This window comes from Pinus tabuliformis, chromosome J, assembly GCF_031772625.1.
Source record: "Pinus tabuliformis cultivar Carrire ecotype Pingquan chromosome J, CPIR1, whole genome shotgun sequence".
NCBI classification, from domain to species: Eukaryota; Viridiplantae; Streptophyta; class Pinopsida; order Pinales; family Pinaceae; genus Pinus; species Pinus tabuliformis.
In genome coordinates this window covers 1,334,418,632-1,334,432,823 of record NC_142295.1, presented here as the reverse complement: position 1 = coordinate 1,334,432,823, position 14,192 = coordinate 1,334,418,632, and the positions used below count along the sequence as shown (strand labels likewise).

Here is a 14,192-nt window from a genome sequence, read left to right as displayed (position 1 = left end):
TCATGCAATAGAATTCAATTTGACGAACCCAAGTATCCAACTTTTCAACATTTACTTCTCCATTGTACATAGGTAATTCAAACTTTACATCGAACGTAAGCAAAGGAGTCTTATTGACATGTCCTTTTCGAGATCTAGGAGGTGTATATCTAGGTGTTCAATGAGGTGAATATGGAGGTGAAGGAGCAAGAGGAGGTGGAGGCTTTCTCTCATCACCACCATTACCTTTTTATTGATTAGAACTTTCTCCTTGCATCCTTATTTCTCTCTCTTCATACAATGCTTTCACCATCTCAAACATATCATAGAAAGCCTTGCTAAAAGTTATTACATCCTCAAACATCAAAACATTTTCTTCTTCATGTGCCAGGATTAATGGAGTTTGTGGCCTCCTTGAACCAATTTGAGGGTTGTGTTCTTCCAGCACTCCTCATCTTCTCAATTTAGACCTTGTAATCATTCAACAAAACACTTGCAAGAACTATCAAACCTTCAAAATGACCATGCTCCAATACCAAATTGAACTGAAGTTAAAAATTTGAAGGTTTCCTGTAAACTTTTGCAAGCTAGTTTATGTCTTGTGGGAAATAGATTGAAATTGGAAAAGCACATAAACTTAGTAAACTTAGTTAATTTTTGCAAATTTTAACAGTGAAACATAGACCACATGCAGCATCACAAAACACGAATTTGATGATGGATTTCACCCCTGCTGGGCTACATCTCTAGGTCCATCTTTCAATGTTAGCCCTTTAAATTATATGCTAAAAAATTGAATTACATGAAAGCACAATGCTCAAATAACAAAAATAATGTTATCGTTGTGTCCATAATACCTAAAAAACCCTAGGTAGGATCTTCCCGGGCTCAGAAAGGATGAAAAATGGCCATGTTAAGCCTCATTCTTCATTTCCTTGCTAATTTTCATGCAAAACTAACCCCTCGTCAAAAATGGAAATTAATTTTCCCCTTGAGGCCTTTCACAATGAAAATTTCACAAAAATAGGTGGTGCTTTCCCGTCGAAAAAGGTGCAATTTTCTCAATACTTATTTTGACATGTGCACACTTAAATTCTACCCTTTTTTGGTCATGTGGCAGTCAATATAATCAGGGCACGAGCTGATAGTCCTCTTCTCTTGGTCATATTAGGTGCAAATATGTTTGCGGGTTGGGCGCAGACAGGGTGACACGTGCCCCACCCCTTCGTTGGTTCTGCCAGTGGTTATGGTAATAATCATGGGACTGGGGTTGGGGGCTAACTCTCCACCCTTTCTTCCACCTCTTGTGGTCATGTGGAATAATATATGACTAGGGTTGGGCCAGCTGAGTGATGTGCCGGTCAAGGCGCCCCCCCCGCAAACCATCAAAAAAAGTATAACATAAATAAAAATGGCCCACATTATATAAGAATATTCATGGCTTGGTGCAATGGTAAGATAGATGGTTGGCTCACTGATGTCCTTTCATTGGCCCATGTGGTAGCCTGTGATTGGCCCAACCTCACGCACCACCACCAATCACTCTTTGTCACTTGTCCTTTCCTGATTAGTCCTTTAAAAACCATACTACATATTCACCTATTGACGTCAGCACCATGTCATTGTACAACCTACCTAGTCTACTGCCTAATCAACCCTGCAAATTAACTTTCTAATTGTTTGTGTTAACTTTCCCATATGGTGTTGGATTGAGGAAATTCAAGTGTCATTAGAATAAGAAAGATGAGATCTATGATTTAGCTCTAGTATCAGGAGAATTTGAGCACTTTTATTTTTGAGCATATTTTTAATCCCGTGGATCATTTATGTAACAAATGCACTAAAAAAAATGGAACTCCTTTTCCACTTTATCCCTTAGTTATGACATATCCCAATAGCCAATTAATGGTTAGGTTTGAATCCCTCAACCCTTAATGAGAGTTTTAATATGGAATTGTTTTATATTCTTCTTCTTCATGATCATGTGGTTAGACCCTTTTCGTTGAGTAATGAGGGCTAATGTGGCATCATCTTGAATTATGGTGGTCGAAATAGAAAGGTCAACTTCTAATGGCATAACTTTTTCATACAAACTCTGATTAGGGTGATTCTTTCATCGTTGGAAATATATTATGTTAGAATAGAAAAACAAAATGTGGTGATAAAGCAACAAAGTCTTATGCCACAAAATGTAATTTGATGCCTCCAAATGTTCCCAAGAGGTTTCAAACCCCAATTTGTCAAATTGTGTCTTACTGGTAAAAATGGTCATGTGAGCTTATTCCTCCACTTTTTCTACTCTAAAATCATCAATATGGATGACAAACAATATAATAACCCAATCCAGATCAAAGGACATATTCATTTCTTAATTTAACTACGTTGATAGGTGTGTATATTTTGGAATAGGAATTTAAGAATTTTACTTTAATAATTAATAATAATAATTATGGGGTAAATGGTAGGGAATTAACCTTCACCCAATATTCATTAATTTTAGTAGTATTCACAACTAAAAGGTTCATATTTATCTCTAAAGTAGTTATGCCCTTTTATCCTTTTAATTAAATTAATTAAAAAATTTCCATATAAATAAGTATGATATGAAATGGGTAATGAGTTTTTGGGCATGTGGTTTTAATAATCCATGTTACTAGCCATGTTATTTCAAGAAAACCTGTTTATATGTTACTAGACTAGATCCATCTTAACTTTGGATTTGCCAATCACCAAGAGGGATCAAATACCTTTTCACTCTTAAAGAGGTTTACACCTTAAGAGATTTGATCCCTCTCAGTGATTGGTAGATCCATAGTTAAGATGGATCTAGATTGGTTATATATATATATATATATATATATATATATATATATATATATATATATATATATATATATATATATATATATATATATATATATATATACCATTGGAAAAACCATGGGTTGTAAAAATATGGAGCCCAAAAGTTGTTGATGGTAAATTGGCTACTTTAACTTAGTTTAATTTTAATTATTAATTTTTTTTTATTTAAATTTTTTTGTTGTAATTACGTCGTAAGGTGTTTCTCTCTGAAATCAACTCCCCTCCTTGCCCACCTATCATCCTTGTACGCCATACGATTAGATGTTAGACGATTGCACAAATTTCAATTGTTCAATCAAAATACTTACAAATTAGGTGGGGAATAGTTACAAATTAGTTGCGGAGCGGTATGCATTGGTTATGTGTAACAGTTCACAGACTTATTTTTTAAATGAGATGCTTTACGACTAACATTATCAAAGCTGGCCTAAACCAAAATGGCCCCTTGGAAACACAGGCCATCCCATTTCCTTCCACTCGTAAGGATTCCCAACTAATGCAGTATGTTGCCTCCGGCACTGTCACTTGCCACGAACACCTTCCTAAAATCTAAGCATGAAGCGAGCCACGGATCCATGGACACCCCATCCAGTGCTACTGCTTGAGGGTCAAGCCATTCAAGAATGCCAAAACAATCATCATAAGCAGCAAGGAGGCGATGCTCGGGCGCTTTCCTATACTCCACCGATAGGCATATCACCTTGGCTTGTGTAGCGACTTCACTGACATAGTTGTGATAAAGCGGCAAGATAGCCGATCCGATACAGAAAGCCCCTCTGTGAATGTACACAAGTACTAGAACTTTTTGCTTTCCATCAGTCACTTCGAATAGAGGAAGGAAGAGCCGAACGAAGACACCAGTTTCAAGACTGATGACCACGTCTCGAATGAAGGAAGGAAGAGCCGAACGAAGACACCTGTTTCAGGATCAATGACCATGTCTCGAACGGAGGAAGGAAGAGTAGAATGAAGACACCTATTTCAGGATCGATGACCACGTCTCAAACGGAGGAAGGAAGAGGCGAACAAAGGCGCCTGTTTCAGGACTGATGACCACGTCTCGAATGGAGGAAGGAAGAGCTGAAAAAAGATGCCTGTTTCAGGATCGATGACCACGTCTCGAATGGAGGAAGGAAGAGTCGAATGAAGACGCATATTTCAGGATCGATGACCACGTCCTTGGATGCCACTCCTCCCTTGGATTCATTACCAAGCTGTGGAGAAGGGGGAACGGTACCCTCGTCGACCAAGCGTTCAACCTTCCCGTCTTTGAATATCCTCAGCAGACCGGAAGCCTCAGCTACAATAGATAAAGAAGAAGATGATTCCTCCATAGGTATGGCGTTGGTAGTGCTGCTATCAATAGCTAAGCCGAGAGGGAGGAACACAGATAAGAATATAGTTACAAACCCCAGATCTAGATGCTTGCATTTAAAGCTCCAGATACCCTGATAATTCCCAAACATACCATGATTTTAATAGTGAACCTTAATGTTCCATTAATATCGTATCATAAACCAGGAAATGTTTTGGACCTTACGTTCATGAAATTCTTACCGGGCCCCACACTTGTGTCATGGGACGTAATTTGGTGCAAACTTTTGATGAAAGAACACTAGTTTCCATTACGGTCCACCGGTCACTATCCAATGAGTTGTGGTATCACCATAAATTACAGAAAGTTTATTTCTATCGGTTGTAGTTAGGGGGTTAAATTTGATGGTATTTATTTGTATTTTTAATTAAATAGTAATCATTTTAAAATTTGTATGACGGTTATTAAGTTTTCAAACTATCGATTTAATGAATGACTTAAAATTAGTGATTTTGATATAAACAAATAAAATAAATTAGGCATTTTGATTACTTACTGTCCAAGATAAGTATTGCACTATTTAACACTCACAATATTAACTTGACATGATTATGAAACGATTTTGATTATTGCATTGGTTGTGATTGTTGGTGGCCTCGTCTCTTATATTAACTTGACATGATTATGAAACAATTTTGTGTGTTTGATCGGCCTTGTCCTTCTCTTCTTAGAATTGTTGTGAAAATTATTATGATTTTATGGAAAACACATATTTTTCTTGAATGGTGACATATTGCTCAATATTAACTATTAAAATGTAAATAAATAAATAAATAAAATTAAAAAATAATGATGAAAAATATTAAAAGATTAAATAAATAAATAAAAAACAAAAACAAATTGACTAAATGCAAATAAAGTCATTGCCTATGGACATTTTCAGAACAAAGTATATAAATCAAAAGTTAATATTACAAATGAGGCCTAAATATCTTTGAATGCCTCTAACTAAATGCAAATAAATTCATTGCCTATGGACATTTTCCGAACAAAGTATATAAATCAAAAATTAACATTACAAATGAAAAATAATATTTGATTATATATTTTATGATATGGAAATTATTTTTTTATTGAAAAAGAGCATCTCTCTTATCAAATATTTCCTATTTGAACTTGAAATAGCATCTTTGAAGATTGAGAGGCAATCTATGCTCGAAAGGTAAGGTTATAGAATCTGTAAATTTAGCATTATGTAAGTGATTTCTCTTTATTTTCTAGATTTGAATGACATTTAGTTTATTAATTTTTATATTCAGTGATCTTTTGTCAAGATTCTTCTCGAATTTATGCCTTAAGGTGTTTCCTTTGCAACATCTGGTGTAATCGCTAGTTTTATTTTTATTTTTATGTAATGTTTCTAAGTCAAAATGTTTACAAGATAGGATAGGAACATTACAACATATCTTTCGTACATAGCATCCAGACACTTGATTATCCATCTACCAAACCAATCCAAGGTTGTTGCAACTAATGAGTCAAGTAAATTACAACTCCAAGTTCCCAACTATTTAATACGTGGTGGGGTTGACATGCTAAGAAAGAATTTATTCTTTTGTTTTGAGGAGAAAACACACTAGAACACAACATTCAACAATGGTTAACTAAATTGAGCTTGGGAATTCAAACTAGTTTACTAATGTTTGATTAAAAAATTGATGGTAATAAATACCAACATATATCCATATTAAGTACAGATCTAATATGATCCGAGAGTGATCAAATATCAAATTTCTTCACATGAAAACTTCTTTAGATTGAAAATACAATGTGTTGTTTTTCATTGTTTAAATTGTATTTTTGAATGCTAAATAGAGTATATATAGGACCAAATAAACCATAAAAACTTAATTTTTTCATGATAATATATACATAATTTTTTTAAATGATATATAATATATACTTACTTTATATTAAAATATTTTATGTCACATGTATATCGAGACACTTTATCACACAAATTAAAATGATTTTTTATTATTAATATATTTTTAAGTATATGTTAATATTAATTCTTATTAAAATATTTTATTAATAACCCATCTTGAATATTTTTTTATATACAACATTAAAATGCTTTATTTTAACGATTTATTTTCCATATATAGATATATATATAAAGTTGGTGTCAACATAAATTAGTTAACATAGGTCTTCAAATAGTTTATTTAAATCTCTTGTTGAATATTTTTGAAAAGTATAAGATTTAAACATCTTACTCATATATTTTTTTATTTCTATTCAGTTTTTTATTATAGTACATTATATTTCTATTTAGAACATAAATTTTATAGTTTATTTTTATTTTAAAGGGGAATGGACGGATGGAATAACTTACACATCACTTCATACTAGGTTGTAGAATGAGCCTCTCGACTCAACAATCTAATAATATAATAGCCAATGAGTGGAATTTCCATTGAATGATATCCTATAAGTATACCAACCAATGCAAACACAGAACGGTAACATTCATAATACATACACATATTTTACCCTAGAAAGCCAAAATTTAATGAGTACTTTATGGGTCCTAGGAAATGGTTGCAAATCAAGGTTTTAATACATTCTTACTCACTTGCAAAATTGAAAATGGATTTGTCTCAAAGAAAATCTTGGATATTCAAGCATGGTTCTTCTTCCAAGTCCTTCATGTTTTGCTACCACATTACTTCTTCATTTTCTCCCAACTTCCCTTCTCTTGAATGCCCTTCCTCTCCAAACCTTTCATATTTAATGCACTATCTTGAAAGGCCAACTACCACAATGGTTCATTTTTATGTTCTAGGTCAACAAGTTTTTTTGGACTAGTCACTAAACTTTTCCTACGCAATTAAAAACAGTGTACAAATTTTACAAAATAGATTTAATTAAGATTTGATTCGTATCAATGTAAACTTCATAATAAGAAATTCTTGATGCTAATGGAATAATACCATGTCTTTCATTTGTGCACTAGGAAAATAAAAAATCACCCAACGTAAATTTCTTATTGATTTTCACTACACAAACGATGAAATCTCAAAGTAACAAAACATTGTAGTATTTAAACAAGGATTGTTCCCTCATTAATCACTAGAAACTTAAATATTTTAAACCATTATTGTAATAGATCATTTTGTGCTCATCGAAAGCAAGTAGTACACACTTTGTAGAGAGAAATACATGCCATGAATACTCCATCATATTTTATTTGAATTAATGGTTTTCTAGAAGATAATCAATTCCATTATGCAGAAGCTTCACAAAATGAAATCGAGGCTGAATACTTAGTGGGTATCCAAAATAACCTTCTCAAGAGAAAAAATTCAAAAACCTTGATGAAAAAATAGTCATTTGCTCAATTCGCATACAAAAATCTAAGACTAGAGCATGATTCCTTAGATTTCTAATCAAGTCATCCAACCTTGCAAGTAAGAACTTGTTCAATTCCATTCCTACCAAATATGGAGATGCAAATGACACAGAAGTTTATTGTTTCTCTTCTTCCAATTCCAATTTGGAGGAACTCGTGATAATCTTGAAGGTTTTAACTTTGTACAGAAATTATCTACAAATGAGTTCTTAACAAAACATAAAAATATACAATGGTGAGAATAAAAAATATACATAGAGATTTTTCTCGTGGAACCCTAAATTGGAAAAACAAGATTGATTTTTTGTTATATTCCTTTCAATGTTGCAATACATTATATACATGTCGAAGTATTTGTAAGCCCCAAATCCATTAACCCTAAATTAGAACATAATTGCAGTTACCTTGATTCAGTCTACAAAATACCATGGGAAAAACCATCACGCCTGAAAACCATGCAGAAAATCATGGGTAGGTCCACCCACCATCGTTGGGCTCGCCCCATCCTTCGCTCTTCCTAATCATCCTTGGGTCTGCATAAAAAGAATTTTTTAGGGCAATGTCGTAAACTCATGCAACGCTGTGCCCATTGCAACATAATAGTGTTTGCCACTAGTCATATAAAGAATATAACACATAAAAAACAAATTTCATTATGTCATTATAAAATACCTTGAAACTTTTTAAATTTTACATAAGCTAGAAAATCCACATTGATGTGTTGTTGAAGAACCTTGCAATGATAATGATAACGATGATTATAATCATGGAGAATGAGTGGAGAGTCGAGAACTGTGGAGGTACTTTGGGTTTTATTTTCTAGGTTTAAAATTTTGAGGAAGAAAACAAATTTACCACGCCACACCTACATTAACAAACCTCTCTTTGGGATTTTTGGGGGGAGCTCTGCAACCAAATCTAAGGTTGACACTAGGGTTATTTTGTTGGGTACCATGGCGGGACACGCAGGGGGGAGCACTGCTCCCTCCTACAGTCAAATAGTGGCGGACAGGAGCAGGGATGCTAGGAAGCATCATTTTAAGAAACCTATGGAGATGGCAACATAGGCTATTAACACGAAAAAAACTAGGAAAGAACAGACCTCATGAACATGAAGGGGATCAGTAGGAAGCTAGTAGGGAGAAGAGGACAGGGGGCGGCAATCAAAAAACTTCTCCCATGAGCACAATTGGGGTTTGCAAACCCAAGTCGACCATAATTCCTTGGGTTATTTTAAGTGACCCAATGCTACAAGCACACAAAGATCACATGACGAAATATGCAGTGATATGCAAATTTATGGGGATATGGCCGACAGAGAAGGTGCTGCACGTATGGATAAGGAGCCACTAGAAACCCAAGGGAGAAATAAACCTTCACCTGGGATCCAAGGGCTTCTTCATGGTGGTATTCACCAGCCTAGAGGACAAGGACAGAGTGTTCGAAGGAGGACCTTATTTCTACACTACCACAGGCCTCTACATGTGGCCATGGATGATGAAATTTGTCCCAGAACGTGAAACATTCACACCAGTACTGGTATGGATTAGACTCTACTCCCTTCCTCTGGATTATTGGTTGCTAGAGTCTCTGAAGACAATAAGAAACAAACTAGGGCATTTTATAAAGATTTCAGATGCAACTCTGAAAGGAAAATATACCTTCTTCGCCTGGATATGCATGGAAATGGACTTATTTGGGGCACTCCGGACGCGATCATTTTAGAAGTGTATGGCGAAGAATGGGTGCAGGCGGTGGACTATGAACATGTCCCATTTAGGTGTCGTAAATGCCATGAACATGGGCATCTATACAAAGACTTCCCAACAAATAAAATGGAAAGAAACATCAAAATCACCACAGATAAAAATCTTGAGGGCTTCACCAAGGTCGGGGGCAAAGGGAAAGGGAGAAGCAGTAGAAAAAAAAGATTGATGAGGATAGACAACCGAGTGAAAAGGGTTTCAAGATCCTATAAGAAGAAGTTGAAAACAAAGGAACAAACCAGGAATCGGAGATCACTCCCACTGAGAAGGAAAGGGATGCAAGCATGGAAGATATGACAGAGAACAACCAGCAAAAGGAGGATCTGCCAAGCAGTATGGAGATAAGTAGGGACCATGAGATGACCCCAAGTGAGGCTAGAATGGAGGACCCTAAACTACAGGAGATTCTAGAAAGGGAGAATTTATATCTAGAGACGTTTCTGGAACAAGGTATCACTAGAGGATTGGATTCCTTGCCAAAGGAGGATTTTGATAGGGTTCGACAACTTTTCCTCTGGAGATCACAATCGAAGGGCTCTGGAGTCAAAAGAAATCATGAAAGCTAGGAGCATAAGGGGGTCAAAACGGTGCAGGACTCGCAGCTACATTCTCCCAAGAACCCGGGTAGGAACAGAGGAAGAAAAAGATAGAATGAGCTACTGAACGAATGTGGGAAACTCATGATTAACTCAGGTAAGATGAGAGATCTTTCTAGTTATTCCTTTACAAATATTTCTTAATGAAGCTTACAACCTAGAACATTAGAGGTTTAGGAAGTAGAAGGAAACAAAGAAATCTCAGTAGTAGAATAAAAGAAGAAAAACCAGATATGGTTTTTATTCAGGAAACAAAATGTTCAATGAACAAGATCAGAGAAATACATAACAAATGGCTAATCAAGTATGAGTATCTAGAGGTCAAAGCAAACAACTTGGTGGCAGGGATTCTTATGCTCTGGGATCCCCAGAAATTTGGAATCCTGGATGCTGAAGCGTCCAAGAACTATCTTTCATTGGTGTGTCAACCTATAGGGGATCAAGAGAGTTACATGATCAGAAATGTCTATGGGTCTCAAAAGCAAGAAGACAAGCTCAAGCTTCTCACCTCCCTTGAGGAGCTAAGAGCGAGACACCCTAATGTGCCCTGGATTGTTGTAGGAGATTTTAATATGATCAGATCTCTTACAGAGAAAAAGGGGGTATCAAACAACTAGGCAGAGACTCCATTGCCTTCCAAAACTTCATAATGAACTTGGGATTAGTGGACACTGAAGCCTCCAATGAAACCTTCACATGGAAAAATAAGAGGGGAGGGGATTCTCAAGTCGCCTCTAAGCTAGATAGATTTATTATCTCAGAGGACCTCTTTCTATCATGCCCTGCCATGTCAGCTACTATCCTTCCCTTTGGAGGATCGGACCATTAGCCTGTACAGCTTGAGGCCACTTTTATGGGCACACCTAGAAATAGACCTTTCAGGTTTGAAAATGCATGGCTCTCTCGCCCTAAATTCACCAGCGATATTGACACATGGTGGAGGGAGGATCTGAACATTCAAGGCACTAAAATGTTATTGCTCCAGCAAAAACTTAAACACATCAAATCTAGGCTTAAATATTGGAACAAAAAGAAGTTTGGTAATATTTTTCAAAGCCAATAAAGAAGTTGAGCAAAGACTCCAGGAGATCAATCAGATTATCATCACAAATGGTTTCACTGAGGAGCGGAAAAATCTAGCTGATTCTCTGCAGAAAGAATGGGAAGATAGATGCATGCAAGAGGAGATTTTCTGGAGACATAAATCGAGGGTGCAGTGGATTAGAGAGGGATAAAGAAATATGAAGTTCTTTCATAAATATACCATAGATCACAGGGCACAAAAAAGAATCACAAAACTCAAGGATTCTCAAGGGATAGAGCTCGTCTCTCGCAAAGAAATGGAATCTGTCCTTGTTCAACACTTCCTCAACATAGTAGAGGAGCCTCTAGTCAATAGATCTAGGTTCATCAATAATTTCACGAAGTACATCCCTCAGCTGGTTACCAAAGAAGACAACCAAAATATCAACAAGCCAGTGTCGAAAGAGGAGGTTAGTGATGTGATCAATGAAATGAAAAATGGCAAAGCTCTAGGCCCGAATGGATTCAATGTGGATTTCTTCAAAGCCTGCTTGAGAATAGTCAAACAGAATATCCTTGAGGTCGTGGAAGACTGAAGAAGATCCAAATCAGTTCTGAAGGCTCTTAATGCTTCCTTCATAGCTTTGATCCAAAAATAGGAAAAATCCATGACTCCGGATGGTTTCAGACCCATAGCTTTATGTAATGTGGTGTATAAAATTATTTCCAAAGTTATAACCAACAAACTCAAGGCCCTTCTTCCAGCTCTTGTCTCAGAGGAGAAAACAGGCTATGTGGAGGGAAGATAGATTCTCAATAACATCATCCAAGTCCATGAGGTGGTACACTTTCTCAAAAGAAATAAACAAGTTGGTATGATCATTTAGTTGGACCTAGCGAAAGCATACGATAAGCTAAGCTAGTCTTATATAAGGGCAGTACTAAGAGCTTATGGCTTCAACCACAACTGGATACGGTGGGTTATGGCACTAGTATCCACAGCCAGTTTTTCCATCTTGCTTAATGGCACTCCTTCAAGAACCTTCATGCCCTCTAGAGGTCTCAGACAAGGGGATCTGCTCTCTCCCTTCCTCTTTGTTCTTATGATGGAAGGGCTAGCCAACGTGATCAAAATAGCAAATGCTAAAGGAAGAATCCAGGGTCTCAAACTTACCCTAGATGGAACGGCAAATACTCACCAAAAGTTTGTGGATGACATAATGCTGCAGGATATACCCACAGTTAAGGAAGCCAGAGCGATCAAACAAATCCTAAATGACTTTGCAATGGCGGCTGGCACAGAGGTAAGCCTCAACAAATCAAAAGTTTTCTTCTTTAACACTGACATTGCTATTCAGAGGAACATAACCAGAATTCTTGGGTTTCAAAGGGACCAGTTACCTTCCAAGTACCTGGGAATGCCTCTTACAGACAAACCTCTAAGCAAGAGATTGTGGGAGCCGATAATGAATAGGCTTCAGGACAATATCAGGAAATGGACATGTAGGGATTTAAATTTGGCAGGACGCCTTGTGCTCACATAGGTTGTCTTGCAAGCGATTCCCTTGTTCATGTTCTCAGCTCTTCCAGTTCCTAGAGGAGTTCTGCAACAGATCAGAAGCATCCAAAGGGATTTTCTATAGGGTAGAGGGGAAGAGAAAAAGAAATGGGCCTTAGTAGCTAGGGACAAGATCTTCAAACCCAAGTCCCATGGTGGTTTGGGGCTTCATGACCCTGAAACCCTCAGTAGAGTTTCAGGAGTGAAACTTTGGTGGAGGTGGCTCAAGGAATCGACAACCCCTTGGGCCAAGCTCTGGAAACAAAAATATGCAAAAAATTGGTAGGAGAGGGATCACATCCGAATGTCAGGGTGCATTAAGGGCTCCCACATTTGGAATCTTGCTTGGGAGAATAAAGGTATTGTCCAGCAGCATAGTTTCTAGGAGATCCGAGCTGGGAACCTGACACGATTTTGGGAGGATAACTGGCAATAGGAACCCAATTTGATCAAGGATGAATTAGCTACTCTCAAAAATGATACTGACAACAAAGGTTTACTTATGGTAAGTGATTTTTGGGATTAGGTAAGGAACAATGGTAAATGGAGAATTTGGAAGGATTTAGGCCAAAGTGAAGATAGTCCTCTGAACGCCCAGGCAAATTCTCTAGCTCGGGATTTGGAACAAAGGAAGATTTTGGTGTCCTCCTTGTCTAACCAACTAATATGGGGAAGAAACACCGAAGGAAAATTTAACCTCAAAGAAGCTAAAAGAATAGTCACAAGGTTTAATGAACAAAACCCTGATCGAGTATGGAAGAACCTTTGGCAGAACCCTCACTAGATGAAAATAAAGTTGTTCATTTGGCTTGTTCAACAAAAGAAAATACTCACTTGGGAGAATCTACTGAAAAGGGGTTTTGTCGACCCACCCAAATGCCCTCTCTATGGCTTAAAAGAGGAGACGATGAATCACCTACTCAACCTCTGCCCTTTCACCTCCACCATGTGGGAGAGGGTGGCCTCAATCTTCAAGCATACTAATCGAGATAGACTCAGCATTACCAACACTTTGAAGAATTGGAGGAAAAACTTCTTAGGCAATGAAATCGTCAATAAAAATTAGACTCCAGTTCCAGTCTTTGTCATCTGTGATGTTTGGAAAGAACACAATGGCAGGATTTTCAAGAGCAAGACAAGCATGCCCCAACACATAATTGCACAAATTCTACGACAACTCAAAGATACAATCAGAGGTTTGTTGTGGAAACTTCTGGAGAATCCTCCTCTGCCCCAGGAAGCCTGTATACTACTACAATTTGGTCTCCAGTCAATAGTCCCATAGGGCATAAACGAGGGTGTGAGCCAAACAAATGCAAGTATGGATATTTGGAAGCCTCCTCCACATGGCTTCTTAAAAGTCAATATAGACGATGAGTCCAAGGGCAACCCAGGGTTAGCTAGTTTTGGGGTGTCACAAGAGATGAGCAGGGACGCATAAAGGAGATCTTTTATAGTCATTTGGGGAAGGCCACTAATAACATGGCAAACTCATGGCCTTAGAGCAATGCCTGGAAATCCTAGTGGATTTAAACTCACACAATGTCATCATTGAAGCAGACTTAGAATTCATTATTAAAGCGGCCAAGAAAATGTGCAATGGAATGGCACCGGAAAAAGTGTCGAAACATTGGAGGTTGTCGCAGGTCTTTCACCGTATTCACACCCACCTGCA

At 37.0% G+C, this 14,192-nt stretch overlaps 1 protein-coding gene across 1 annotated transcript; it reads right to left on the bottom strand.

Annotated features, from left to right (window-relative positions):
• Positions 1 to 3,337: 3,337 nt before the first annotated feature.
• LOC149232286 (putative carboxylesterase 13) lies at positions 3,338 to 4,470 on the bottom strand. Its single transcript, XM_089381871.1, has 3 exons — positions 4,402 to 4,470; positions 3,958 to 4,292; positions 3,338 to 3,761 (listed from the first exon to the last, which is right to left on the bottom strand). The coding sequence occupies exons 1-3, from the start codon at positions 4,468 to 4,470 to the stop codon at positions 3,338 to 3,340; spliced, it is 828 nt and encodes a 275-aa protein (XP_089237997.1).
• Between the last annotated feature and the right edge of the window lie 9,722 nt (positions 4,471 to 14,192).